At 48.0% G+C, this 26872-nt stretch overlaps 1 protein-coding gene across 1 annotated transcript in view; it reads right to left on the minus strand.

Moving 5' to 3' along the window:
• The window catches only part of BRWD1 (bromodomain and WD repeat domain containing 1), a 1722898-nt gene that overhangs the window by 216970 nt on the left and 1479056 nt on the right, over window positions 1–26872 (minus strand). The window contains exon 36 of the mRNA XM_069202575.1: window positions 17193–17342. Coding sequence (XP_069058676.1) covers window positions 17193–17342 — 150 coding nt within the window. The remainder of the gene's footprint in view (window positions 1–17192; window positions 17343–26872) is intronic.

The following is a 26872-nucleotide window of genomic DNA, read 5'->3' on the forward strand; positions in this document are numbered from 1 at the left end:
GTATAAGGGGGCTTTACTGATAAGGCCTGCAACTCACTCACTCTCCTTGCTGATGTTATAGCTATCAGGAAGACTGTTTTTAAAACCAAATACCTCAAGGGGCAAGAATGCATAGGTTCAAAAGGGGACCCCATAAGGAAAGTCAGGACCAAGGACAAATCCCATTGCGGCATAACGAATGGCTTTGGAGGATATTGATTTAGAAGACCTTTCAAGAATCTGATAACAATAGGGGATTTAAATAAAGATGGTTGGTCTGGAAGACATATGAAGGCTGACAAGGCCGATAAATAACCCTTAATGGTAGCCACTGCACAACCTTTCTGCGCCAGAGATAGAGCAAAAGACAAAACGTCCGATAGATGAGCATGCAAAGGATCAATCTGCCTCTCTCCACACCACGCAACAAATTTAGACCACCTATTAGCGTAGATAGATTTAGTGGAGTGTCGCCTGGCCGCTAATATAACATCCACTACCTCAGGCGGGAGAGAGAAGGAACTCAGGTTGCCCCGTTCAATCTCCAGGCATGTAGGTGCAGACTCTGGAGGTTGGGGTGTAGAACCTGCCCCTGCGACTGCGAGAGGAGGTCTGCCCTGAAAGGGAGACGGAGCGGCGGGCACATTGAGAGTTGGAGAAGGTCGGAGTACCACACCCTCCTTGGCCAATCCGGAGCTATTAAGATTACTAGAGCCCGGTCTTGGCGAATCTTCCTCAATACTCGAGGAATCAAGGGTATGGGAGGAAACGCGTAAAGCAACTGGCCGCACCAGGTTATTTGAAACGCGTCCCCCAACGCTCCCTGCATCGGATACTGAAGGCTGCAGAACAACGGACAATGCGCGTTCTCTCGAGTGGCGAACAGATCTACCCGAGGAAACCCCCACCTCTGGAAGATTAAACGGACTTGATCTGGATGGAGACGCCACTCGTGGTCTGCCGAGAAGTGGCGACTGAGACTGTCCGCACGCACGTTCAAAACTCCGGCCAGATGGTTTGCTATCAAGCAAATCCGATGGTCCTTTGCCCAGGACCATAGTCGAAGAGCTTCTCTGCAGAGAAGGTACGACCCCACTCCTCCCTGCTTGTTTATGTACCACATCGTGGTAGTATTGTCCGTTAGGACCTGTACCGACTGACCACGAAGGGAAGGGAGGAAGGCCTTGAGAGCCAGACGTACAGCCCGTAACTCTAACAGATTGATGTGAAACATCTGTTCCTCTGGAGACCAAAGACCTTTGATCTCCAGATCCCCCAGATGAGCTCCCCACCCTAGAGTGGAAGCATCCGTTATGACTGTGGCCACTGGTGGCGACTGCTGGAACGGCTTTCCTTGTGAAAGATTGTTGCTTGCAATCCACCACTTCAAATCCACAGCAGCATCTCTGGAGATCTCGACAGTACCCTCTAGATCCCCTCTGTGTTGAGACCACTGCCTTCGGAGGCACCACTGAAGAGCCCTCATGTGCCAGCGAGCATGCGTGACCAACAGAATGCAGGAGGCAAAAAGACCGAGCAGACGAAGGACCTTGAGGACTGGAACTACCGCTCCATTTCGAAACATTGGAACCAAATCCTGAATATCTTGAATCCGCTGAGGCGGAGGAAAGGCCCGACCCAATGTTGTATCCAGTACTGCCCCTATGAACAGGAGGCGCTGAGAGGGCTCTAGGTGAGATTTGGGCTCGTTCACCGAAAAACCCAGGTCGAACAACAACTGGGTTGTTGACTGCAGATGATGCGACACAAGCTCCGGGGACTTGGCTTTGATCAACCAGTCGTCCAAGTAAGGGAATACTGCTATCCCCTTCCTTCTGAGTTCTGCCGCAACCACCGACATCACCTTCGTGAAGACTCGAGGTGCTGAAGTAAGACCAAACGGAAGGACCGCAAACTGATAGTGTTGCGATCCCACCACAAACCGGAGATACTTCCTGTGTGACTTGAGTATCGGGATATGAAAGTAAGCATCCTGCAAGTCGACAGACACCATCCAGTCTTCCATGTTCAACGCCAAAAGCACCTGTGCTAGGGTCAGCATCTTGAACTTTTCCTGCTTGAGGAACCAATTCAAGATCCTCAGGTCCAGAATTGGTCTCAAACGACCATCCTTCTTGGGAATCAGGAAATACCTTGAGTAAACTCCTCGACCCCTTTCCTGCTCCGGGACCAACTCCACCGCGCCCTTTGAAAGGAGGACTTGCACCTCCTGTTCTAGCAACAGGAGGTGTTCTTCTGAACAATACGAAGGGCGGGGCGGGATGAGGGGCGGGAACTCCCGAAAGGGAAGGGTGTAGCCTTTTCCCACAACACTGAGAACCCAAGTGTCCGATGTAACAGTCTTCCATTTGGTGAGAAAATGCTGTAATCTTCCCCCTACAGGAGAGGAGTGAGTGGGAAATGGTGGAAGCCTAAGGCTGCTTCCCCTGCTGCACCCCGCCAGAGGATGAGGAAGAGGCAGAGTGCTGCTGAGAGGCTCCTCTGGTGCGGACCCTACCTCTCCCCCTGAAAGATCTATAGGGATGGGAAGAAGCAGGTTGCTGATATCTCCCCCGAAAGGAAGAGGAGGAAGAGCCACGCCCAAATCCACGAAACCTCCTGAAGAATCTGGAAGAGGCCGTGGAAGAAGGAGCTTGGAGCCCTAACGACTTAGCCGTGGCCCTGCTTTCCTTAAAACGTTCCAAGGCCGAATCAGCCTTAGCTCCAAACAGTTTGTCCCCATCAAACGGGAGATCCAACAATGTGGACTGTACATCTGCCGAAAAGCCCGAGTTACGGAGCCAGGCCTGTCTCCTTGCCACCACAGTTGTGCCCATTGCCCTGGCTACCGAGTCGGTGGTATCCAGTCCCGTCTGGATAATTTGGGTCGCAGCAGCCTGGGCATTTGAGACAAGATCCAAAAGACCCTGGGGAAGCTCTGTAAACGAAGAGGAAATGTCATCCATCAGAGCATGAATATACCTCCCCAGGATACAGGTTGCATTGGTGGCTTTTAACGCCAGACTGCAGGACGAAAAAATCTTCTTCGACTGCGCCTCTAGCTTCTTTGAATCTCTGTCCCCAGGCACCGTCGGAAAAGAACCAGGCGCTGACTTGGACGAACAGGAGGCCTGCACCACCAAGCTCTCCGGCGTAGGGTGCCTAGATAGGAAACCAGGGTCAGTTGGAGCCGTCCGATACCTCCTGGCCACGGCTCTGTGAACTGCTGGGGAAGATGCCGGCCTCTTCCACACCTCTAACACCGGATCCAGCAGAGCGTCATTAAATGGTAACAGAGGCTCCGCCGCGGCTGAGGCCGGATGTAACACCTCTGTCAAAAGGTTTTGTTTTGCCTCCACCACCGGCAAAGGCAGGTCCAAAAAACTAGCTGCCTTCCGTACCACTGCATGAAAGGAAGCAGCCTCCTCTGTATATTCCCCCGGGGACGAAAGGTCCCACTCAGGGGAAGTGTCCAGCCCACTGGCCGACTCCAGTCCACGCAGCCCATCACCCGAGTCCTCTAGCTCTCCTTCCTCTAGGGCTCGTTGGTACTCCTGCTCTTCTAATACCCGGAGAGCACGTCTCCTTGAATGAAGTCGTTGCTCAATACGCGGAGTCGACAATGCCTCCGCCGAAGTCGAAGATCGGCGCCGATCTTCAGAAGCCACCGACGCCGCATCCGGCGCCACAGGTAACTTCGGCGCCGACGGAAGAGCAGCTGAAGCAGATGGACCCACCGGAGTCACAGGCCGAAATCCCGACGTCGACGGGATGGAAATCCCCGGGGCCAATCCTTCTGAAGCCACCGGAGCGGCCACCGGCGCCGACACTGGCGCCGAGCCCACGTTCCCAAACGGGAGAAAGGGCATAAAGGGTGCCGGCCGAAGAGGCGCAGGATCACCCAAAGAAAAGGCCAAAGGCCCAGCCGGAGCACCCCCTGGAGCCATCTGTTGGAAGATGGCATACATCGCATTCAAGAATGCGGAACTATCGGCTCCAGGGGTGGGAAAAGCCGGATACTGGGGTGCCTGTCTCGGAGGCGACCCCGACCTCGGCGTCTGCGCCGGAGAAAACACTTGAGGCTCCAATACCTCAATCACCGACGCCTGTCCAGGTGAAGTTGGAGACGCCGGAGAGGGCAACGGCGTCGAAGGATGCGGCGTAACCGTGGGACTGACCTCCCATGTCCTTCGGCGCCGATCCGGAGACCTGGAACGAGTCTCCTTTGAATGACGCCGAGATTCTCTACGGCGCCGGGAGTCTCGATGACGCCGATGTCTTGGGGAAGAAGACTTCTTGTGATGTTTCTCCTTTGACTTGGCCATAAACAGCTTCGCCTCACGTTCCTTGAGGGCCTTTGGATTCATGTGCTGACATGAATCACAAGTCGAGACGTCGTGGTCGGAGCTCAAACACCAAAGGCAATCGGAATGAGGATCCGTCACCGACATCTTGCCTCCACACTCACGACAAGGCTTAAATCCAGACTTTCTCTGCGACATTATTTCCACAGAAAGACTACGCAGCAAGATATACACTGTAACCGCAAGAGTAACAGTTGCTCCCTCGAAGATAACCGTTTCGAATGCACGGAAAAAAGGGAACTGACGTCCGCACGTCGTCGAGGACCTCTTATTGCCTGTATGACGTCAGACGGCGTCGCGTGGGCTAGAGTGACGTCCTCGTCGACGTGCAGAGACTAGTAAGAAGATTTCCGTCAAATGCTGGCGCCATGGGAGTATTCATGAGGTGAGGAATCCACAGGTAGTTGTATCCATCAGAAACGTAGGTTTCTGGTGGCCTAGAATGAAAGAGAGAATCCCCCAGATGAAGTAGATGATGATGCATCTTTGGTGGATGAAGAAGCTGTGGATAGAGGTGATGAGGGTAGCTCCTCTTACTCTAGCACTAGTGCACGCACAGAAGCAGACCTGGAGATTGCCAGGCGGAACAAAAAACTGGCAGCTTTTGGAAATAGAGAAACAGAGGAAAGAGCTGGGCCTAGGACCCATCTCTAGTGATAGCATACTAATAAATAGGAAGGAAGACAAAACGTTCAACCTAAGATCGCCAAAAGGAGTTGTCCCCTCCCACCAGGAAGGAAATATCATCCAGAAATGGTTCATTGTCTTTGAAAGAGGCTGCATTAGGAGGGATGTCCAAAAGAAGCACTGGAACACTCTGTTATGGAAATTGTTCTCAGGAAAGTGCATGTATAGACTCCCGACACTGAGTGAGACAGATGCTAAATCCTACAACCTCATGAAGGGTACTCTGATTGAGGGCTTTGGATTTACCACTGAGGGATACTGCATAAAATTCAGGGGGAACACAAAAATCCCAGGGTTAGTGTTGGGTAGAATTTGTTGACTTCTCAGTACAAATGCTAGGTGGTTGGTTAGAAAGTAAAAAGGTACATGATTAGGAAGGGCTGTACAATTTGAACACCTTGTGAGTAATTGTGTCCATGACAGGTTGTACCAGTACTTAGTAGATTTGGAGCCAGCCCTCTCAGAGTTTGGGAAGAAGGCTGACCATTGGGTGAGAACTAGGGAGTCTAAAAATAAAACTGGAGTCGGTGACCATAAGAAAGTGTCAGGGAAGCTATTCCCTCCTCCTCAAACTGGTACCAGTATTGGATTTATTATAAAATGTACCCAATCCCTCTGATAGGTGGGTCGCTTCAGGGAGTGACCAACCCCCTTTTAGGGTTACTTAAGGACTCCCCTATGGGTGGGTCCTCAGACTTGTGGAGCAAGACTCTCCAAGGATCTCTCTGCAAGACATCTTATGCTCAGGGCCTCTAGAACTGCTGAGGGTCTGCTTTGGAACCAAACCAAGTCTGCTTCTGGTAGGAGGTCTCCCATTGCGAAATTGGTGGAAGGCTCCCATTGCGAACTTGTTTCTCCGGATCCTGCAAGAATTCTGCAGCATCTAAGGCTGTGCATCCTTCAGGATCACAAGGACTCTCTTTGCACCTGGAAGCATGAAGGAATCTATCTCGGACTGAAGGGGACATTCCCCTGCATCACCAGCCACCTCGAGACAACGCCGACCGTCTGGTGGGGATCTGCTGTTCCAGGAACATTGAAGGGGTCTGCTTCGCAGGTAGTGGTTCAGTGTTCTCCAGGTCCAACTTGTCTTTTGTCCAACTTGGGAGACTTTGCTTTGGCCAATGGGATGGAACCCCTGTTTGTTGCTCTTACCAAGGTTTTTTCACTCTTCCTCCAGGAGATCTTCGAGCTTCAGGAACCCCGAGCTTCAAGCACTGCAACTCGAAGAACAGGATCCACCCTGCTACTCCTGCAGTGTGCAACTCCTACTTTGCTGTGCTGCTGAGGCCTCCCTGCAAATCCCTGAGCCTGCTGCAAATGGGTTCTCGTGGGGGCTCCAACGATCCCTGCTGGCTCTCCTGCTTGCTGAGGACAGCCCCATCTCCCCTCCAAGGGTCAAGTCACTTGGAGTTAGCTGGTCCCCAATGAAGTAAGCTGGCCTGGTGTGTGGTGAGCACCTAGTGTGTTATCACCTTATACCAGGTCCAGGTATCCTCTATTATGGAGGTGTAGACAGCATCGGGGAAGCCAGGACTCCCTAGAGGTAGCTGTGGCTGAGCAGTCAAGACTTATCTAGGAGACATGCAAAGCTTCTGCAATACCACTACAGTCACACAGCACTTACACACATGAAAGAACCACACAGTGTTACAAAAATAAAGGAACTTTATTTCAGTAACACAACACTAGAATACTTATAGGCAGTTCCCCCCAACTGAAGCTAAGTACACACTAACCATATAAACAAAAGCAATCAGCATAAAAAGTAACAAGCACTGGCAATACTAAGTAAAAATAGAAAGGGCCCTAGGGGAGGGTGAAACCATATACTAAGAAAGTGGAATGCGAGACACAGTCCCCCACCCATGGATGTGGAATCGATCAAGGGGAGCTGGAGGAACTAGGAACCCAAAGAGATGAGTACCAGAGTGACAGTGGTTGTCCCAAGAGCTAACAGGCGGACTTAGAAAAAGGATTGAACAAGAACAGGACCAGACAGGAAGAAACCAAATGTGGATTCCGGTAGAAGAGGACCTGCAAAAGAAGGGGACAGAGTCCAGTCCACGGTAAAGTGTCCAGTGAGGCAGGAACTACTACCCACGCTTCTATGGATGTAGGACTACATTGACGAGGGAAGAAGACCAGCTGTGGAGTCCAGGAGCTGAAGCGAAGTCCTTGGAGTAGTGCAGGTGGTGTCCCATGTCGGTTTGCAGATGGTCAGTGGTGCAGGAGGACCACCAACGAGCCTTGGCAAATGCAAATGGTGCAAAAGAAGAGTTGCAAGGCTGAAGAGGGCCAGCAAGGCCCAGGGGACTCAACCCATGGAGGGGAGTCCGAGGTGACCCTCAGCAGTCGAGAGAGCCAACACAAGCAGTTGAGGCCACCACAGGCAACCCATGGGGAACAGGTTCAAGACTGATTTGCATATGGCTAGGTCCAAACTAGGGTGGCATGGTGAGCAAAAGAATTGATGGATTAAACCCAGATCTGTGACTGGGGGTGAATGTTTGATTGGCTCCACATTCCGTCCATCATTTGTGTTTGTTTGCTTTTGTCACCATAAGTGCGTCGGATATGCCCAGACGTGAGTCCCTGGCTCCCTATTCCACTGGATTCAAGCTAGCCAGGCTGATGAAGGGTGATAGCCTAAAACTGGTCACAGGATGCTTGTTTCCGGTCCAAGGAGGACCTGGCCTGGCAGTTCGGGCTGGACTTAAACCCATGGGGAACAGGTCAAGACTGATTTGCACATGGTTGGGTCCAAACTTGGGTGGCCTGGTGAGCAAAATAATGATGGATTAAACCCAGATCTGTGACTGGAGGTGAGTGTTTGAAAGGTTTCAACACTCTGTCCATCATCCTTTTGTGTTGCTAGAGTTGCCCTAAGTGGGAAGGGTATGCCCAGACGTGGGTCACTTGCTCACTGTGCCAATGGATTCAAGCAGCCTAGCTGATGAAGGGTGATACCCTGAAACCGGTCCTAGGATACTTGTGTCTGGTCCAGGGAGGACCTGGTTTGGCAGTTCGGGCTGGACTGTTCCCATGGGGAACAGGGTCAAGACGGATTTGCATATAGCTGGGTCCAAACTGGGGTGGCATGGTGAGCAAAAGAATTGATTAAACCCAGATCTGTGAATGGGGGTGAATGTTTGATTGGTTTCGCATTCCGTCCATCATTTGTGTTTGTTTGCTTCAGGCAACCTACTGGCTGCAAGCACAGTAAGTCACAGTGAGGCCAAGTCAGCACACCTGAAGAGGAGTCCCACGTCGTAGGAGCAGCAGAGGAGACTGTCCTTAGCAGGAAGAGGTGCTGGGATCTGGGGCTACACAGAACCTGAAGATCCCTTGGAGATACAAAACATGCCCAGGTTCGGAGTTACCATTATGTAGCTGGACACAGGTTGTGACCTCTGTCCAGTACACGGGTAAAATGGCGGAGGCAGAACTGGTGGGAAAATTAAGTAAATTAGGAGGTGTGCCCACTTCATGCCACTCCATCTTGTATTGAAGGAATTAGGCCAATAGGGATAGGGCTTCCCAAAGGAAGTGGCCATAAGAAGATTGTAGTCACCCTAAAGGTGAGTAGCCCATTAGCTACCACCTAGCACTCCCAGAAACGCCCCTAAATTCAGTATTTAGGTGGTACCCTTAAACCCCAAAATCAGATTCCTATCGACTTAAGAAGCACTGGACAACATAGAAGTCACCCCAACAGAGAAGACTGAAGACACCTATTGTCTTCACCAAGCCCTATAGACCTGTCTGCAGCCTTGCAGACTTCAAAGAAACTGCACCTAGAAGACGAGTGTCCTGCTGCCCAATGACCTCCAAAGCCTTGGGACTGCCTGCCTTCGATAAAAACCAAGAACTCCCAAGGACAGTGTAGAAAAGTATCCCCCACTTTTTGCCTGCTATCAGTAATCTTAGACTGTTTTCATTGGGATCCTGCTAACCAGGGCCCCAGTGATTGTGTTCTTTCCCTCTAAACTTGGTTGCCTAGGACTTTGCACACTCCACAATTGTCAGGTGTCCCCATACATGTTCCTAGTATATGGTACTTTGAACTCCAGGGCATTGGAGCACCAGGGGTTCCCCATGGGATGCAGCATGTATTGTGCCACCCATGGGAACCCGTGCAAAATGTGTCTGCAGGACTGCCACTGCAGCCTGTGTGAAAAGATGCATGCACCCTTTCACACCAGGTCACTATAAGTCACCCCGATGGGAGGCCCTCCTAGCCCAGGTACCTGTGTGTAAGGGCACCCCTGCATGAGCAGAGGTGCCCCTACTAACTTCGGCTCCATTGCACTGGACTTTAAGTGGGGGAAGTCATTCTACCTGTGCACTGGACAGAGGTGTGTCCTGCTACATTAGGCAACACACTCTCCAATTGGAAATAGGTGTTAGATGGGTTGGGAGGGGTAGGCTCCCCAAGGCAACAGTATGCTTTGAAGGGCACATTTGGTGCCCTCCTTCCATAAACCAGTTTGCACCAGTCCAGGGACCTTCAATCCCTGCTCCCTGTTCTGGTGTGAAACTGGACAAAGGAAAGGGGAGACACCACTCCCCTATCTATTACCACCCCAGGGGTGGTGCTCACAGCTTCTTCAGGTGGCCATTGGGTTCTGCCATCTTGAATCCAAGATGTGCAAAGGCCCCTGGGAGCATCCGAGTGGCCAGGTGAGGCAGGTGACATCACAGCCCCCTCTTGATAGGTGGTCACTCTGCTAGGTGACCAATCCCCCTTCCTGGACTATTTAGGGTCTCCCTCTTGGGTAGGACCTCAGATTCGACGTGACAGATTCCACCAGGACTCCTCTGCATTGTTTACTTCATCTTCCAGCCACTGGAACCGCAACTGGACACTTCAGGAACCAACAATCTGCAACATCAGCAATGACTCTGCTTTACAACATTGTTTCTCCGGCTCCTTCGAACAACTGCACTATTTCCCCGGCCGTGCATCCTCTGAGTTTGAGGAGACTCCAGACTGCTCCAAAAATTACAAAGTAATCTCCCTTGGAATGAAGTAGTCACTCCCCTGCATCTGCAGGCCTCCGCTGCAACGATGATCGGCTGCATGGATCTACTCCCCTCTGGAACTGCGTGGATCCTGCATCACAGGTGGTGATCTGGAGTGATCCCCTTGGTAGTCTCTGCCAGCTGTCCAACTTAGGAGACAGTAAGCCCTTGCCTCTCCTCGCAGGACAGTACCCCTTGTGCACCGCGACCCTTGCCGCTACCAAGGATTTTTTGCTCCTGGTCCAAGAGATCTTCAGGCTCCGTGTAGCCCCAACCACCCGCACTTCTTCCTGCCAAGCACAGTCTCTTCTCTGCTGCTCCAGCGAGATGGGACTCCTCTTCATGTGTGCTGAGTGGGCCTCACTGTGACTTGCAGTGCCTGCTGCCAGGGGGTTGCTTGTGGAGGCTGCATCCTTTTCTGGTGACTCTCCAGACTGCTGAGGGTCACCTCGGACTCCCCTCCAAGGGTCGAGCCCCCTGGACCTTGGCCTTCCAACACTTTGTAGTGGATCCTGTTTAGTTTTAATGGTGATCAGGTGTTTAGCTTAGCCTTCTGGCTTGCAGGCATGTGCCCCCGTCACCTAGTGACTTTTAACCTACTTAGCTTCCTCTATTTTAGCACATTTATTTAATTATTTCTTCCAACATGGCTGCCATGTTTATAGTTTTAGTTTCACGTTATCAGTGCCAATCAGTAAAGGCGTCACTATCAGTGCCAATGATAAATGAGATACGCAAGTATTCACATGTACTTTCCCACTTTTGTGCAACAGTAACATAATGTACCTTTTCAGGGAAGTGTTTATATAATTGCCGCCCGAAGCATGCCTTATCTATTGTTTGGGAACATACCTATGCCAGGGGTCCTAAAAGATCTGTATAAATACATCTCACACAGACAAGATAATCAGAGGGATTCCTACCAGATGCTAGCAACGCTATCTATGCTACGCATCGCCTTGATGCTGACCCAGTCTTTGAGTCACCACGGAGAACTCATTCCAAGGTAACAAGGGTTAAGGGGCTCTTCTCCTGGACATGGTACTGGCAGATTAGGTTTAACACACCTAGCTCTCTTTCGGTTAGAGATTAGGTTCATCATACTAGGGTATTAGGGCCTGCTTCACATCTTTTCCACATTTTAGGTCATTGCAAGATGGTGGGGATGTTTGTATTCATGACTACCATTTTTACATTTCTGTTTCTTGCATTGTTCATTATCCTAATAATTGCAGCCCATGCAATTTATCATAGATTGTAGTCTTGTTAATAAAACCTACTGAAAACTTTACTGCATTTCTTTCATTACCTGTGTGTGACTGAGGCATGTTGCTCATGTGACAAAAGGGTAATCTCTGTTTAACCACGACCTCCCTGAAATGTGTCACTCTTGAGTCCATGCGTAAAGACTGGCACAAATCACCTTTTACTGTTTGGGTTTTGGTGAGGTACTGCTTGTGAGCCAGGAGGGTTGGGCCGACAGTTGTGACTTGTTGTAGGATTGGCCTAGTCACCTATAAGTGCTGTCATCCCTGAACCAGCAGTCTTGCCTAGAGCAAGAGTCAAATTACGACAACTTATTTTTCTTCTCCTGCATTTGCTAAGGCTTGTTAGTGGTTGTCCTCCACCACTGACCCACTGCAACCAGACAGTCGACGTGGGACACCATCAGCATCGCTATAGGGACTCTTCTTCATCTCCAGCGCTGCACAGCTGGTGGTCTTCTTCCCCCGTCAATGTGGTCCTGCATCCACAGAAGGGTGGGTAGTGAGTGGCTCCTGCCCCGGCTGGACACTGCATCACTAACTGGACTTGGTCCCCTTCCATTGCAGGTCCTCTTCTGCCAGAATCCACCTTTGGGTTCTTCCAGTACGGTTTGGGTCTTGCACAATCCTTTTTCTAAGTCCTCTTGTTGGTTTTGAGGAAAATTAGGTATTTACCTCTGTTCTCCTGGTCGCTGGGGGTAATTCTGGTACTCACCTCTTGGGGTTTCTAGTTCCTCCAGCCCCCCCTTTAACGATTCCACAACCTTGGGTGGGGGACTGTATCTTGCATTCCACTTTCTTAGTATATGGTTTGGCCCTCCTCTAGGGCCTTGTCTATTTATTTATTTTTTACTAAGTATTGCCAATGCTTGTTGCTTTTTATGCTCTTTACTGATTGCTACTGTGTAGATAACTAGTGTGTTTTCTTACCTCCAGTTGGGAGAACTGCCTATATAGCATTCTAGTGTTTGTGTTACCCTAATAAAGTACCTTTATTTTTGTAACACTGAGTGTTTTCTTACATGTGTGTAAGTGCTGTGTGACTATAGTGGTATTGCAAGAGCTTTGCAGGTCTCCTAGGTAAGTCTTGGATGCTTATCCACAGCTACCTCTATAGAGCCCTGACTTCTGAGACACTGCCTACACTTCACTACTAGGGGATTCCTATACCTGGTATAAAGTGATAACACCATAGGTTCGCACCGCACATCAGGCCAGCTTCCTACACTCAAGAAAAAAGAAGGAGACCTGCCAAGCCAACCCCAGCAGTGAAGACTCCAGATGACAATTGACTTGGCCCCAGCCCTACCAGCCTGTCTGGATGGAGACATATCCTGCAGGACCAGCGACCTCTATAAAACCCCAGAGGAATGCCTTCCCAACAGAGGACCAAGAACTTCTGAAGACAGTGGGCCCTGTCCAGAAGAAACCTTCCAAAAGGACTCCAGAACCACCCCGGATCCGTGAACCCTGCCCACTCTGCACCAGATGCCCATGGCCCGAGTCCAGGTGGCCCATTGGTTCAGAGAAGGTCCCCAGGTAATTCCAACTTTGAGTCCACCATGGGTTGACTGCTCCTGGCCAACACAACAACGCCTGCAGCCTGAATCCGGAGGACTCCCCTGATCACAACCGGATCCCAATGAAGATTCCAGATGCCCTGCAACCGCAGCCCCCTGGCTCTGGAGAATCCGGCCAACAGTACAAGAACGTCCAGCAGGTGCCTCTCCTGCTTGTCCAGCCTTTGTTTTCCCAGAACCGACCCCCTGGGGCCCCCCAGATCTGTGTGTGCACCCGGCTGTCCCTGAGGGTGTGTGTTTGATGCTGACCTAAAGCTCCTAGGTCTATGTCCTGGAACCACGGGAACCTACCTGCAATCCGCTTTCTACCAAGCACCGCCAGTCCTCATAGGATTCCACTGAAAACCGGATGCCAACGTTGACCTCTGCACCCAACTGGCCTGGTGTTGCTAGTGGTGCACTTTTGAGGTCAACCTGAATTTTGTCCTGTGGTCATCCTAACCACCCAAGGACTGGAATCGTAAGTCATGTACTTACCTGTTTACTGTGCTAACACTTCCCCCACCCCTAAGGACTCTATTGAAAAACTGCAGTGTGTCAACTTTTGAAACTGAAGTGTGCCTTACTTGTAAACTGCTTTATCTGCAAAAAACAAAGTACATTTGATACGTATGCTGGATACCCATTTACAACTGTACTTACTTGCAACAAAGACTGTATGGTTCTAGTAATAAAATAACAAAATATATTTTTGCTATATAAAACAATTGGCCTGGAGTTAGTCACGGAATGTGTGCCTCATTTCTTGACTGTGTACAACAAATGCTTTGCATCACTCTCTCATAAACCTAACTCCTAGACCACACTACCACAATAGAGAGCATTAGTATTATCTGGGGAACCCCTGGACTCTACACACCACACCTCACTTTGGTATAGTATATAAGGAGCCAGTTTCCTACAACCATCGCATAAGATGCTCCCTCTGCCGTAGTCACGGTAGGGTGAGAAAGCATGCTAGTATCAAGGAAAGTAGCTATGCACTAGCTTTACCTAGTTCCAAACATCAGTACATTTCCTGTTCATAAGGCTGGCTTTCAGGGTCCAGTGACCCTTTACATTCATCCCGAGGCAAAACCCATGGGAACAGGATCCACAATATGATCCCGATGGCGCTGGATACTGCATCCGGCTCTGTATCAGAGTCAGGAATTAAAATGGGAATGGCGCCACCGGTACGATGGCTATGCGAGAGGTGCTGGGGAAGGTCTAGGTGGCACAACCGCCATAAGCCCAGATCCAGAAGTGGATCCTTGGGGTCCCACTGGCACAGTCGACAAAACCGTTCTGCCTAGCGCGTGGAACCCACATCGAATTGTGAACTATGCAGTATCTCTCCCTTCTGCTACTGCATGGAAGATCAGGGCCGGTTCCGACTCCTCCTTGTGTGTTGACATACCCGAATGACCCAAAGATTTAGAATGGGACCACAGCCTAGGACCCCGCGATTGTTACCAGGAGCATCCTCTCAACTGGGACCTCAACCGCTGCTGAGTCGCACGATGGACTGCCACAAGCTTGAGCGCTCCCTCATAGCCTTCGAGTTTACTGTGCATCAGTACGAGCATGACTTCGGGTCATGATTGCACTTGAGGTACCACAGACAAACAAGAAGTAAGTCCATCACCAGTCGGCGACAGTCACCGCAGGGCTTGAAGCTAGCCTTTATAGATGACATTCCTGCCACACCAAGAGGAAAACCTCCAAAAAGTCTTGGCAAAACGTTGAAAAAGGGAGTAAAAAAAAGACTGAAGGAGAAGTTCTTCACGGATTAGCACTGACTGGCCCAGAAATAAAAGAACTTACGTCAGCAAGCCTGTGTAGTGCATATATAGGTGCTGCGGACATCGCTTCCGGTGTGTATGATGTAAAAGGTGCACACAGAGCCAACTGATGCCATGTACTGGCGCACAGGGGTACTGCTCAGGAAAAAAACTCTGGATCCAGTATTACGTCTGGAATAATTCTGAGGTGACGAATCTGCAGCTAGAAGTCTGTATCAGATATGTGCATTTGATGAAATAGCAGTTCATCAATTGTTACATATTCAGTAATATGCCTTCAGACTGAAATAAAAAAAGGGGGCTCTCTGCATTGGAAGACATGATCTTTACAACATACCAACTATGTTAGTAGTTAACATTCTGATTATTTTTCCATGAATATGGAAGTAAGCTAAATATTGTATAGTTGTTTAGGAATTAAGCTGAAAAAACAAAAATCATATCTGTTTAGAAAAAGGGGCTCTCGGCCTCTAAAAATCATACAAAAACTGCCTCAGCGAGAAAGTAGATATGAATATATTTTTATCATTTTTAAACATTGATGGGGTTATCACTGCGGCCAGACAAGATGGTAAGACTGCCCTCGGAGAGTCTGACATAGACAACTTATTTCCAACCCAGCAGACCATTAGATGCATTCACATAGGGAATACTTAAAAGCAATGTTGTAGATGAAAGGGACTAGTGGTAACAGGTTCTGCAGTTGATGGCAAGATTTTATTATAGAAATTGCTGAAACAGCTAATCTGAAAAGAGTTGAACTTTAAATTGCTATTACTTTTTCAGTATCAGTAGAATCTTTGGTAGGGATACATAAAAAGCCTAGAATTAACATAGAGCCGCATTCAGAGTTTTGTGGAGCTGGTGCAGCTTCATTAATATGTGGTGCTCCCGCCCGCCAAACTCACAGTTCACCATCTCTAATTAGAGTGAGGGGGAGCACCATGTCTACATCAGCTGAGCCTCTGCTAGATTCCCCAGAGTAAACCTCTGAAGTACACACTCAGGCTGCCTAAGGGCCAGCAGGTCACAGTGATGGCTGCCTTATCCTACTGAGGATGGGAGACCATAACTCATTTTCACTGTCCATGCCTGCCTTTGCTAGGCCTAGCAACTTCGCAGGGAAAATGTAGAATGGTCTCTGTGCAGTATTTAGGGAAAGATGCGGAAGACATTGTAACGCGAAGGGTTAATTAGCTTGAGCAGCGTAGATGAGCGTAATGCCTGTTGAAACCCCCTCCCAAACATCGTGGAAAAGTTCATGATATTATTTTCACGCTTGTTTGTGTAGAAGACTCCGTCTCAACCTTGAGAACGAGAGTACAGGGAGAAGATGGAATGTAAACAAAGGCTGGAGCAGAGCAGCCAAGTACTGATAACATTAGCTAGAAAATGCCAGAATGAGATAAAATCCAAGCTTCGAGTTATTTAAGCACTGAACTGTCTGTGAGGGATTTGGAAGCTTGCAGATGGAATTATGGAAGCTGCCATGGCCCAGCGCTGCCTGCCTGTTTGCTCGTGGTGCTTGAGGGGGAGAGAGGTCCAAGCAGGCGGTAGAGGGCTCCCCAGCATGTCGTGGATTAAGTTAAGTTTCCACACAGGGATAAAATACCTTTGTTTCTCTGCTCTATTATTATGACTGATTATTTATGCCTGCACTGTGTTTATAACCTGAAGTATTCAGTTTGTTTATATTTTGCCTCCTGAACATCGTAGTGAGAGCCTGCTGCAGTAATTGAAACATGCATTTTGGTGTGCAGTAAATCAAAGCTTATCTGAAGTATTCAACTCATTTATATTCTGCTTCCTAAATATCGTAGTGCAATGCATTTTAGTATACAGTTAATTAAAACTTATATTTGTCAATGAATTCTTTGCTTATATATATAAATAGATGCTTTTCATTGCTATTCTTATTCTACTATTGTTAATGTGCTAAATGCCTACATTTTACCTGCAATTCTAGTAAAGCTAAATTGTATTTATAATTGGCGCGTGATCCTTCATTGAGTGTCCTTATTGACTTATACCGAACAGGTGTCAATCAGTCACCTGGATAAGACAGTCTCCATTCGCAGCATGTGATTGGGGGTTGGGCTCCTCTAAAACCACAGATTTCCATGGGAAGCAGGCATACTGTTAAGCTAGGCCGGTGTAGGCCATGACCTTCCCCTCCCCTCTTCCATGTCCACAAGCATCTAAATGACCCCTATTGTTTTTAACCATAAAATTCAATTTGCAACACTTAATTCTATGGTGTTGTATTTGGATTATTCTATGGTAAGAGCAACCCTGAGTTGCCCGAGAACTGGACTAGAAGTTGATTTGTGAAAAACATTGCAGCGAGGAATTGATCAACACACTATCATTACAAAATATCTTTCTGCAAGCTGAAACAAACTCCTCAATTAAAGACTTTATGCAAAAATAACAATTTTTTATTTTACAAGTAAGATTAAAGTATGTTAAATACTATTGTATTATACTTGAATGTAAATTGTGACTTACTGGGTATTCAACAATGTCAACAGGGTGTCTGAACGGCTCAGAATCCTCACACTGGAAAATGAAATGTATCAATTCTTTACATTGTATCTTCCAAGCACTTGGATCACAGCTGACATCTACATTAGGTTTCTTTCTTTTCAATAACTGCTTCTATGAAGTAACAAAAAGAAAATACTCACTATAACAAAGCCAACATTTTATTTAACATGCCTAAGATGAAGTAATCAGAGAGACTTACATGGGAATAATCACATCAGTCATTCAAATCATAAAATATCTTTCGTGTTTTACTGACTAATATTAAGCATGTGTTATCAACACAACTAACACTAGGACAGAATGATATAAGGTCATATTCCAAAGGTAAATAATCTTATTTCTTTTTCTCCACTGGAAGCCTTTGTGGTTATGGCATGAAGGATAAGTTACTTACCTGTAAATCCTAGTTCTCTTCCAGGGGTATCCTCATCAAAGTCATAAACATTGAATATTCCCGCCCTTGTGCGGGGACCCCGGAGCATATATAAAATATACATATATTATACATGTGTAACAAACAGTCATGCAGGCTATCATGTTAAAAACAGGCTAAAATGCTTTATTTCTTTGAAGTCTTTTATTTTTCTTTTTTTTATATTAAATACTACAATAGAGCATAAATATGTACCCAAGCTCCTAAAACTAGGCTTAGGGAAGTAAGCAGTAGCAAACTCTAGAGAAAAAATAGAAAAAACTGCATTGAAAAACAATGAAGCATTCTTAGCCAATAGGCTGCATGCAGGTTAACACAGGAGAACCATAAAAACTTTGGCACCGTGCCTTTAAGACCCTGAGCACCTCCAGTATCCCACCATGCCTCAGGGGTGAAGGAAAGGTGACAGTTGGTTCACAGTTAGGTCAGTTCTTTTTACGGTGACAATTTGTATAACTGATTCCAGACACAGTCTGTCCTGCACTTCTAGGAGACGTGCGTCCGGGGAGGAGGGTGGGTTGTTTATGACTTTGATGAGGATACCCCTGGAAGAGAACTAGGATTTACAGGTAAGTAACTTATCCTTCTCTTCCAGGGGATCCTCATCAATAGTCATAAACATTGAATAGATTAGCAAGCCCATCCCTAAACCCAGCGGACTGTCCGATAGAAGTGCAGAAATAGATATGTCTTACGCAAATAGATTTCTTAGAGAGGCCTGCCCCACTTGGGCATCCGCTCTTGCATCTGAGTCTAAACAATAATGTCTTGTAAACGTATGGACAGACTTCCATGTAGCAGCCTTACAAATCTCAGATATCGGAACATTGTTAAGGAGAGCAGCAGTAGCCGCTTTACCCCTTGTGGAATGCGCTCTAGGCCGCGCTAGTAATTGTTTATTAGCTAGCTGGTAAGTATTAACAATTCAAGAAACTATCCATCTTGATATTGTTCGCTTAGATGCTGCCTCTCCTGTCCTTAAATGACCATAGTTTACAAACAAGCGGTTAGAGTGTCTAATCGATTTTGTCTTGTCCAGATAAAATTTCAGCACTCTTTTCAAGTCTAATGAGTGCAATGCTTTCTCTGCCGGAGTCTCCGGATTGGGAAAGAACGTCGGTAAAGATATGGTCTGATTAATATGGAATTCTGACACCACCTTCGGAAGGAAAGATGGGTGAGTTCGAAGAACCACTCTATTGTCATGAAAAACCGTGTACGGTTCTTTTGAAGACAAGGCCTGGATTTCACTGACCCTCCTCGCTGAAGTAATGGCCACTAGAAAAGCCGTCTTCCACGTAAGGTGTTGTAAAGAGGCCTTATGTATAGGCTCGAAAGGAGGGCCCATAAGTTTTGCCAGGACTATGTTCAGTTCCCATGGAGGAGAAGGCCTCCGAATTGGCGGAAAAACTTTCTTCAAACCCTCTAAGAAATCCTTGACTACAGGTTTTGTAAAGAAGGATTCCTGAGAAGGTGACTTGCGATAGGCTGTAATAGCAGACAAATGTACCTTAATAGATGATACCTGCAGACCGGACTTCGCTAGATGAAGCAAATAGGACAGTATGACATCCTCCTGCGCCCGTATGGGATTATGACCTTTCTGACAGCACCATATGTAGAATCTCTTCCACTTAAAAGCGTAAGAACGCCGCGTGAAAGGCCGTTTGGACTCTTTCAAGATGTTCATGCACTCCTGCGAGAGCCCTAGGTGCCCATACTGCAGGAATTCAGGAGCCATGCTGTTAAGCTCAGAGAGGGTAGGTTGGGATGTAGAATCCTGCCCTCACTTCTGCTCAGAAGATCCGGTCTGCACGGCAGCCTCCTGTGAGGTTTTTCCGACAGGTTGAGGAGATCCGTGAACCAGAACTGTCGGGGCCATTGTGGCGCTATAAGAATCATTCTGGTCCTGGATCTGTAAAGTTTGCTGATCACTGCCGGAATGAGGGGATCGGCGGAAAAGCGTAAAGAAATATCCCTGACCAGTCGATCAACAGGGCATTCCCTCGAGATCCCGGACGGTAGAACCTGGATGCGAAGTCTGGGCATTTCTTGTTTACTTCGTCTGCGAAGAGATCCAGTAGAGGCCGACCCCATTGCGCGAAGATGTATTCTGCGACTTCGCCGTCTAGGACCAAATCGTAAACGTCCTCCAGGTGTCTGCTTAGAAAGTCTGCTTCCACGTTCTGCTGACCTGGCAGGTGAACTGCTGTAATTGACATTCCTCTGGCCAGGAGCCAATGCCATATCGCTTGTGACTCTCGCGATAGGGGTAGGGACCTCGTTCCCCCTTGTTTGTTCAAGTAATACATCGTGGTTGTATTGTCCGTCTGTATCAAGAGAGTTTTCCCCTGAATTAGCGGTATGAAAGACTTGAGAGCCAGATGGACCGCTCTGAGTTCTAGCAGATTGATGTGGTACTGCTTTTCCTTGTCTGACCACAGACCCTGCGCTTGAAAGGGACCCAAATGAGCCCCCCATCCCTGAAGAGATGCATCCGTTACTAGGGTGTCGGATGGAAGCACCTGGTGAAACGGAGCACCCACTGACAGGTGAGGTCTGTGCATCCACCATCTCAATGACTGAAGTGCTACCGCCGGTAGCCGCACCGTGTCCTCCCAGCGACCTGTTCTTTGGCTCCAGTTGGTCTCCAATGCCTCTTGGAGGGGTCTCATGTGGAGTCTGGCATTTGGGACAATAAAAATGCACGATGCCATGGAGCCCAGCAGTGATGTCACCTGACGTGCCGTAGGTGCGCTGGCTCTCAACAGGTCCTGGCACTTCCTGTCTATTGAGGATAGTCGTTCCTCCGAAGGATACACTTTTTGGAGTTCTGTGTTTATGATAGCTCCTAGGTAGTGAAGATTCTGCGTTGGAATCAAGGTTGACTTCTGGTAATTGACCTGAAGACCTAGAGCTTCGCAAACTCCTAGTACAATGTCCCGATGGCTTCTCGCCTGCTCCGGAGAAGAAGCCTTTAGTAGCCAGTCGTCTAGGTATGGATATATGTATATCCTTTGTCTTCGGAGATGTGCCGCCACCACTGCCATACATTTCAAAAAAACTCTTGGGGCAGATTTCAGGCCAAAGGGTAGAACTCTGAACTGGTAATGCTGTAACGCTACTCGGAAGCGCAGGAATTTTCGATGCTTGGGAGCTATCGGGATGTGAAAGTACGCATCCTGTAGGTCGATGGAGCACATCCAGTCTCCCTGATGCAGTTGAGGGAAAATCTGGTGAAGCGCTAGCATTCTGAACTTCTGCTTCCTTATGTATTTGTTCAGCAGCCGTAGGTCCAGAATTGGCCTGAAAACGCCCTCTCGACCCTTCTTTGCCACTAGAAAGTAACAGGAGTAGACCCCCTGTCCTCTGTGTGCAGGTGGAACCTTTTCTATGGCATTCTTTTTTAGGAGGGCGAGAGCCTCCTTGCGTAGCAAGCTGAGATGAGATGGATTGTCTTTGGTTGGTGGCAAGCGTGGTGGAGGCTGTTTGAAAAGAAGAGAATAGCCATGTTCGACAATATTGAGCACCCATTTGTCTCTTGTGATAGAGTGCCACTCGTGAAGATAAGCCGTAATACTTCCCCCCACCGGAGTGGTGTACAGTGTCGAGGGAAGCGAGATTTCATTGCTTGGTGGGTGCTTTCGGAGTGGACTGTTGAGGTCTACTTGACTGTCGCTCCCTTGTGTTTCTCCTTTGAAAAAGAGGGCGTCCCTGTCGTTGCTGTGACCTTTGCGACCAATGAGGGGTTTGAACCCTCTGCTGGAAGGGGCGCCTGTCATACGGCCTGTACCTCCGCCTGAAATCTTTCTTTCTTTCGAGGCCCACCGCCTTCATGGTATCCACCTCGGTCTACATGCGGGCCATCTCTTCGTCTGCATGGGCACCAAATAGAGAGTTCCCGGCAAATGGGAGATTCAGGATGCTTTGTTGTGCTTCCTGTTTCAAGCCAGTGAGCCTCAGCCAGAAAGATCTCCTCGCACAGATACCATGTGCGTATCCATGAGCAGCCAAATCTGCCCCATCTGCTGCCGCGCTGATAACCTGGTTGGATACCAGCCATCCTTCTTGTAGTATCTCCTGGAAATCTTGTCTGTCTTCTCTGGGCAATTTTTCTGTAAATCTACTGAGGGAGTCCCACAGAGAACGATCATACCTGCCCAGGAGCGCAGACGCACTGGAGACCTTCATTGCTGAAGCCGCTGTCCCGCATATCTTTCTCCCTAGAGAGTCTAGATGCCTGCTCTCCTTATCCGGGGGCAACGTGGATGAAGATGCCACCGAGTGGGTCTTTCGGGCGGCAGCTATGATAACCGAGTCCGGTGGCGGATCCTTTCTAAGGAATAAAGGGTCTTGTTCTGGAGCCTTGTATTTTTTGAGAATTCTAGCCGGGGCAGACTTAAGCGAGGCTGGGGCCAGAAAAGTGTCCATGGTTGGCTGCAACAAGCCAGGCACTAGAGGCAGCAACTTTTTTGACGCTGATCTCTGTTGTAGAGTCTCAAAGATGACGATGAGGAGGTAGATGGTTCTGGAACCTCTATGTTGAGTTTCTGCGCTCCTCTTAGCAACACCTCGTTGAATGTGGTAATGTCATCCACCGGTGAGACTCTAGCAGGTGGTGAATCTGTTAGGGTGGGTGAGTAACGCCCGACAGATGAACCTGATGAAGACCAAGAGGGTGATCTTCTTGGCCGCGACCTGGATCTTCGTTGAGAGCGAGACCTGCTGCGAGACGCTGTAGCCGAGCGTCTAGGCCTCGCGGTCGGTTGGCGAGGAGCTGAACGAGCCCGTTCTGCCCTGGCTGTCGGCGATGGCGTTCTTGGCAGGGAGGCAGTAGGTGAATACATTCGCGAATATTGCGAATCTGGGGAGGCCGCTGGTCTGTTGAGGCTCTCCAGCCATCTCGGAGATAGGTTGATGGGCGAGACATGCCCAGATGATGCCACTCTTGACTGAGAAGAGTCGCTCGGTATGGAGACCACTGGAGATGGCGCCTTGTCTGGCGTGGGGCGATGTTCTGCTCCCTGTGGGACAGGTAAAACCTGTGTCGACGTCGATGGCTGTTTCAACGTCGAAGGACGCCCAGCCGGTTGTTCATGCCTCGACGTTGAGTGCCTCGATGTTGAGTGCCTTGACGTCGAACGGCGATCCTTGGACCTCGACCTGCTCGCCGTCGTGTGCTTCGACGTGGAGCGATGGGAGGTCGACGGCGGATGTCTCTCGTGCCGTCGTGGTGATTTCGACGTCGTGTGTCCTGACGTCGGGGGGCGCACAGCCTTTGGCGGCGACCGGGCACGCCGGCGATGGCTCGACGTCGATCGGCGGGCTGCCGTCGACAGAGACCTGCCCCTGCTCTCATGTCCCTCTGACGCCGTTCCCTTCGACGTCGGGCGTGTCGCCGTCGACCTATGCCGGTGAGACGGTGGTAGTGACGACGTCGACGGTGAACAAACAAGTACTTTCCTACCTGTCGACGTCGACCGGGCCATTCTCTCCTGAGAATGGCCTTCTGGCTGTCTGGGAAGTGAGGAGGACGATGTTCTTTGCCTCTCCTGAAGCCCATGTAGCCGGATCTTCTCTCTGTCTTTCAGAGTCCTCCTAGACATGTTCTTGCAGTACTTACAAGTGTCAGGGCAGTGACTCTGAGGCAGGCACACTATGCACAGAGAGTGGGGATCTGACTGGGCCTTCTTCTTCCCACAAGCAGGGCATTTGACAAAAAGTGAAGGCATTTTTCTGTCAGAAAAAACCTGCCTAGCTCAGACAAAGGTGTTATTTGTCGAGTGAAAAGTGAAAAAACGCTTTTTTAAAGAATTTTTCTGAGAAAAACTCAGAAAAACTGAGAGCTCAATGCTCCAGGATCCTCTCAGAAGAAGCCGGAAAAAAGAACTGACCTAACTGTGAACCAACTGTCACCTTTCCTTCACCCCTGAGGCATGGTGGGATACTGGAGGTGCTCAGGGTCTTAAAGGCACGGTGCCAAAGTTTTTATGGTTCTCCTGTGTTAACCTGCATGCAGCCTATTGGCTAAGAATGCTTCATTGTTTTTCAATGCAGTTTTTTCTATTTTTTCTCTAGAGTTTGCTACTGCTTACTTCCCTAAGCCTAGTTTTAGGAGCTTGGGTACATATTTATGCTCTATTGTAGTATTTAATATAAAAAAAAGAAAAAAAAAAGACTTCATAGAAATAAAGCATTTTAGCCTGTTTTTAACATGATAGCCTGCATGACTGTTTGTTACACATGTATAATATGTGTATATTTTATATATGCTCCGGGGTCCCCGCACAAGGGCGGGAATATTCAATGTTTATGACTATTGATGAGGATCCCCTGGAAGAGAAAGAATATTCTAAATACTCTAAAAACCTTTCCAACAGTAGTTGTGAGAAAAATGTAAAGTTTGGGTAAAGATATAGTAGGAAGCTGGCTCGACAACATGGTGCACTAAGATGAAATACACCATGCAGAGCGTGCAGTGAATCACCACAGGTTTGCAGAGGCAAAAACACAGATAGGTCTAATGCTCTATTGGTAGTAGTGTGGGCGCGCAACTAGGCTTATCAAGGAGTCATGTTAAGCATATGTTGTACTGGCAGAGGCAATAAAAGAGAGACATTCAAAGAATAAATCTGAGACCTAATAAGAAAAATTACATCTGCTTTTATATATGCTTTGAACCAAAGAACTTCGCTATAAGTGTAGGAAAGTAGCCTCTTTCTAGCATGGTTACCCCCACTTTTGGCCTGTTTGTGAGTGTGTGCCAGTGTGTTTTTACTGTGTTGCTGGGATCCTGCTAGCCAGGACCCCAGTGCTCATACATAAAAACCTATATGTCAGCGTGTTTTGCCTGTCTCACTGGGATCCTGCTAGCCAGGACCCCAGAGCTCATGTTTGTGGTCGAATGTGTATGCCTGTGTAGTGCCTAACTGTGTCACTGAGGCTCTGCTAATCAGAACCTCAGTGCTTAAGTTCTCTCTGCTTTTAAATTTGTCACTGTAGGCCAGTGACTTCATTTACCAATTTCAATTGGCACACTAGACCCCCCCTTATACGTCCCTAGTATATGATACCTAGGTACCCAGGGCATTGGGGTTCCAGGAGATCCCTATGGGCTGCAGCATTTCTTTTTGCCATCCATAGGGAGCTCAGACAAACCCTTACACAGGACTGCCATTGCAGCCTGTGTGAAATAACACACGTTATTTTACATCCATTTTCACTGCACTGAAGTAAGAAAATTTGTTACTTACCTGTAACTGCAGTTCTCCAGTATTGGTATCTTTCATAGATTCACATGCTTGAATCATCCCCGTTGTCGAGGTGGGAGCCTCACGGTAAGTTTAAATACATAAAGCAGTAAGTCAGTAAGTTTAAAACCAGTAGGCCTCATAGGCTATTTTACAGTCTATCCACTTTGTTTTGTGAAAAGACCCAAACCTCAGTATCAACCAATCAGGATTCAGCCCCTCCCTAACACTCCCAACAGAGGCTGAATTCCCTCAGATTTTCTAGTAGAAGTGTGAAGTTTAATATCTGTATAATAGGGGAGCCTCTGAGGGGAGGAGGGTGGGTTGCATGTTAATCTATGAAAGATACCAATACTGGAGAACTGCAGTTACAGGTAAGTAACACATTTTCTTCTCCAGTATTGGATCTTTCATAGATTCACATGCTTGAATCAGAATAACTAGCAGTAATGTTTGAGGATTAGCGAATCAATTTGACTGTCATTTTAGCGTAATTCTACAAGTGATCTCAATCACGTTAGTATACATTTATACATATATATCTATATAAGAATAATAGAAAAAACCTGTATGGCAGAAAATGACACAATATGTGTTGTTGTTGTTTTGAGGTCTACAACATGTTAACACAATATGCAAAAAGCGTTGATATTACGACTAATTTGAAGAACAATCTTAGAGTAAACCACACAGTGATTTAAAATTAGATCTTAACAAGACTGAGAAACAATATCGAACATACCTTGAGTGTGGTAGTGGGATGTGTAAGAGGCTCACCTTACCGAAATAAATGCCTCAGCACTGCCTGTCCCACTGCTGTATCAACATTACTAGTTTCCTCGAGACAATAGTGCTTTGTAAACGTATGTTGGCTGGACCATGTGGCCGCTCTGCGGCTGCTATGTAGTGGCACCCCAGCAAAGAGTGCAGCTGAAGTGGCTACCGATCTTGTAGAATGGGCTCTCACCTTGCTGTGGAGCAGTTTACCGGCTTTTGCATGGCAGAATTGAATTGCCAGGCCAATCCATCTGGCTATAGTCTGTTTGGACACCGCATGCCCCTTTCTCGTTCCGCCAAATGCAACAAATAATTGGTCAGACTGGCGGATGACTCGTGTTTTCTGTAAGTAAAACTTTAGACACCTTTTTATATCCAGGGAATGTAATGTCCTTTCGGCTACTGTTTGTGGATTTGGAAAAAAGGTTTTCAAGATGACTGGTTCATTCAAGTGAAACGTTGATGGAACTTTCGGGATGAACTTAGGATTTGTTTGTAGGATCACACCAGAATTTGTAAATTGGAGGAAAGGCTGTTAGACAGTGAAAGCCTGAATGTTGCTGACTCTTTTGGCTGAAGTAAGAGCTAGTAGTAACACTGTTTTCCATGAGATGAATTTTAGATCGGCTCTGTGGATCGGCTCAAAGGGAGCTTTCATGAGCTGCATTAATACAACATTCAGGGACCATAACGGCGGAGGTTTTCGAACTGGTGGGAAAACACGAAAAAGGCCCTTCATGAATTGTTTGACAATTCTTGTGGAGCATAATGAGACCATGCGTGGTGATCTACGGTACCTCGAGATTGCTGCCAGGTGCACTCGAATGGAGGAATATGAAAGTCCTGACTTTGCCAAGAGCAAGAGATATGGAAGTATCTGCTCTGGAGTAGCGGAAAAGGGATGTATACCTTCTGCTGCACACCATATACAAAAACATTTCCATTTAAGTCTATAGGTTTTGTTGGTAGTGTCAGCTCTAGCGTTTGCTAAGATGTCTCTACACTCCGAGGAAATGTTGAGATTTAGATACTCATTGTATTCAGGAGCCAAGCTGACAAATGTAGAGATGACGGATCAGGATGCCTGACTTTTCCCTGGTGCATCGTCAAGAGAGTCGGACTCTGTCTGAGTTGCACATGTGGCTGTTTGGAGAGCATTAGGAGCTCCGTGTACCAGACCT

Source organism: Pleurodeles waltl, chromosome 8 (assembly GCF_031143425.1).
Source record: "Pleurodeles waltl isolate 20211129_DDA chromosome 8, aPleWal1.hap1.20221129, whole genome shotgun sequence".
Classification (NCBI taxonomy): Eukaryota; Metazoa; Chordata; class Amphibia; order Caudata; family Salamandridae; genus Pleurodeles; species Pleurodeles waltl.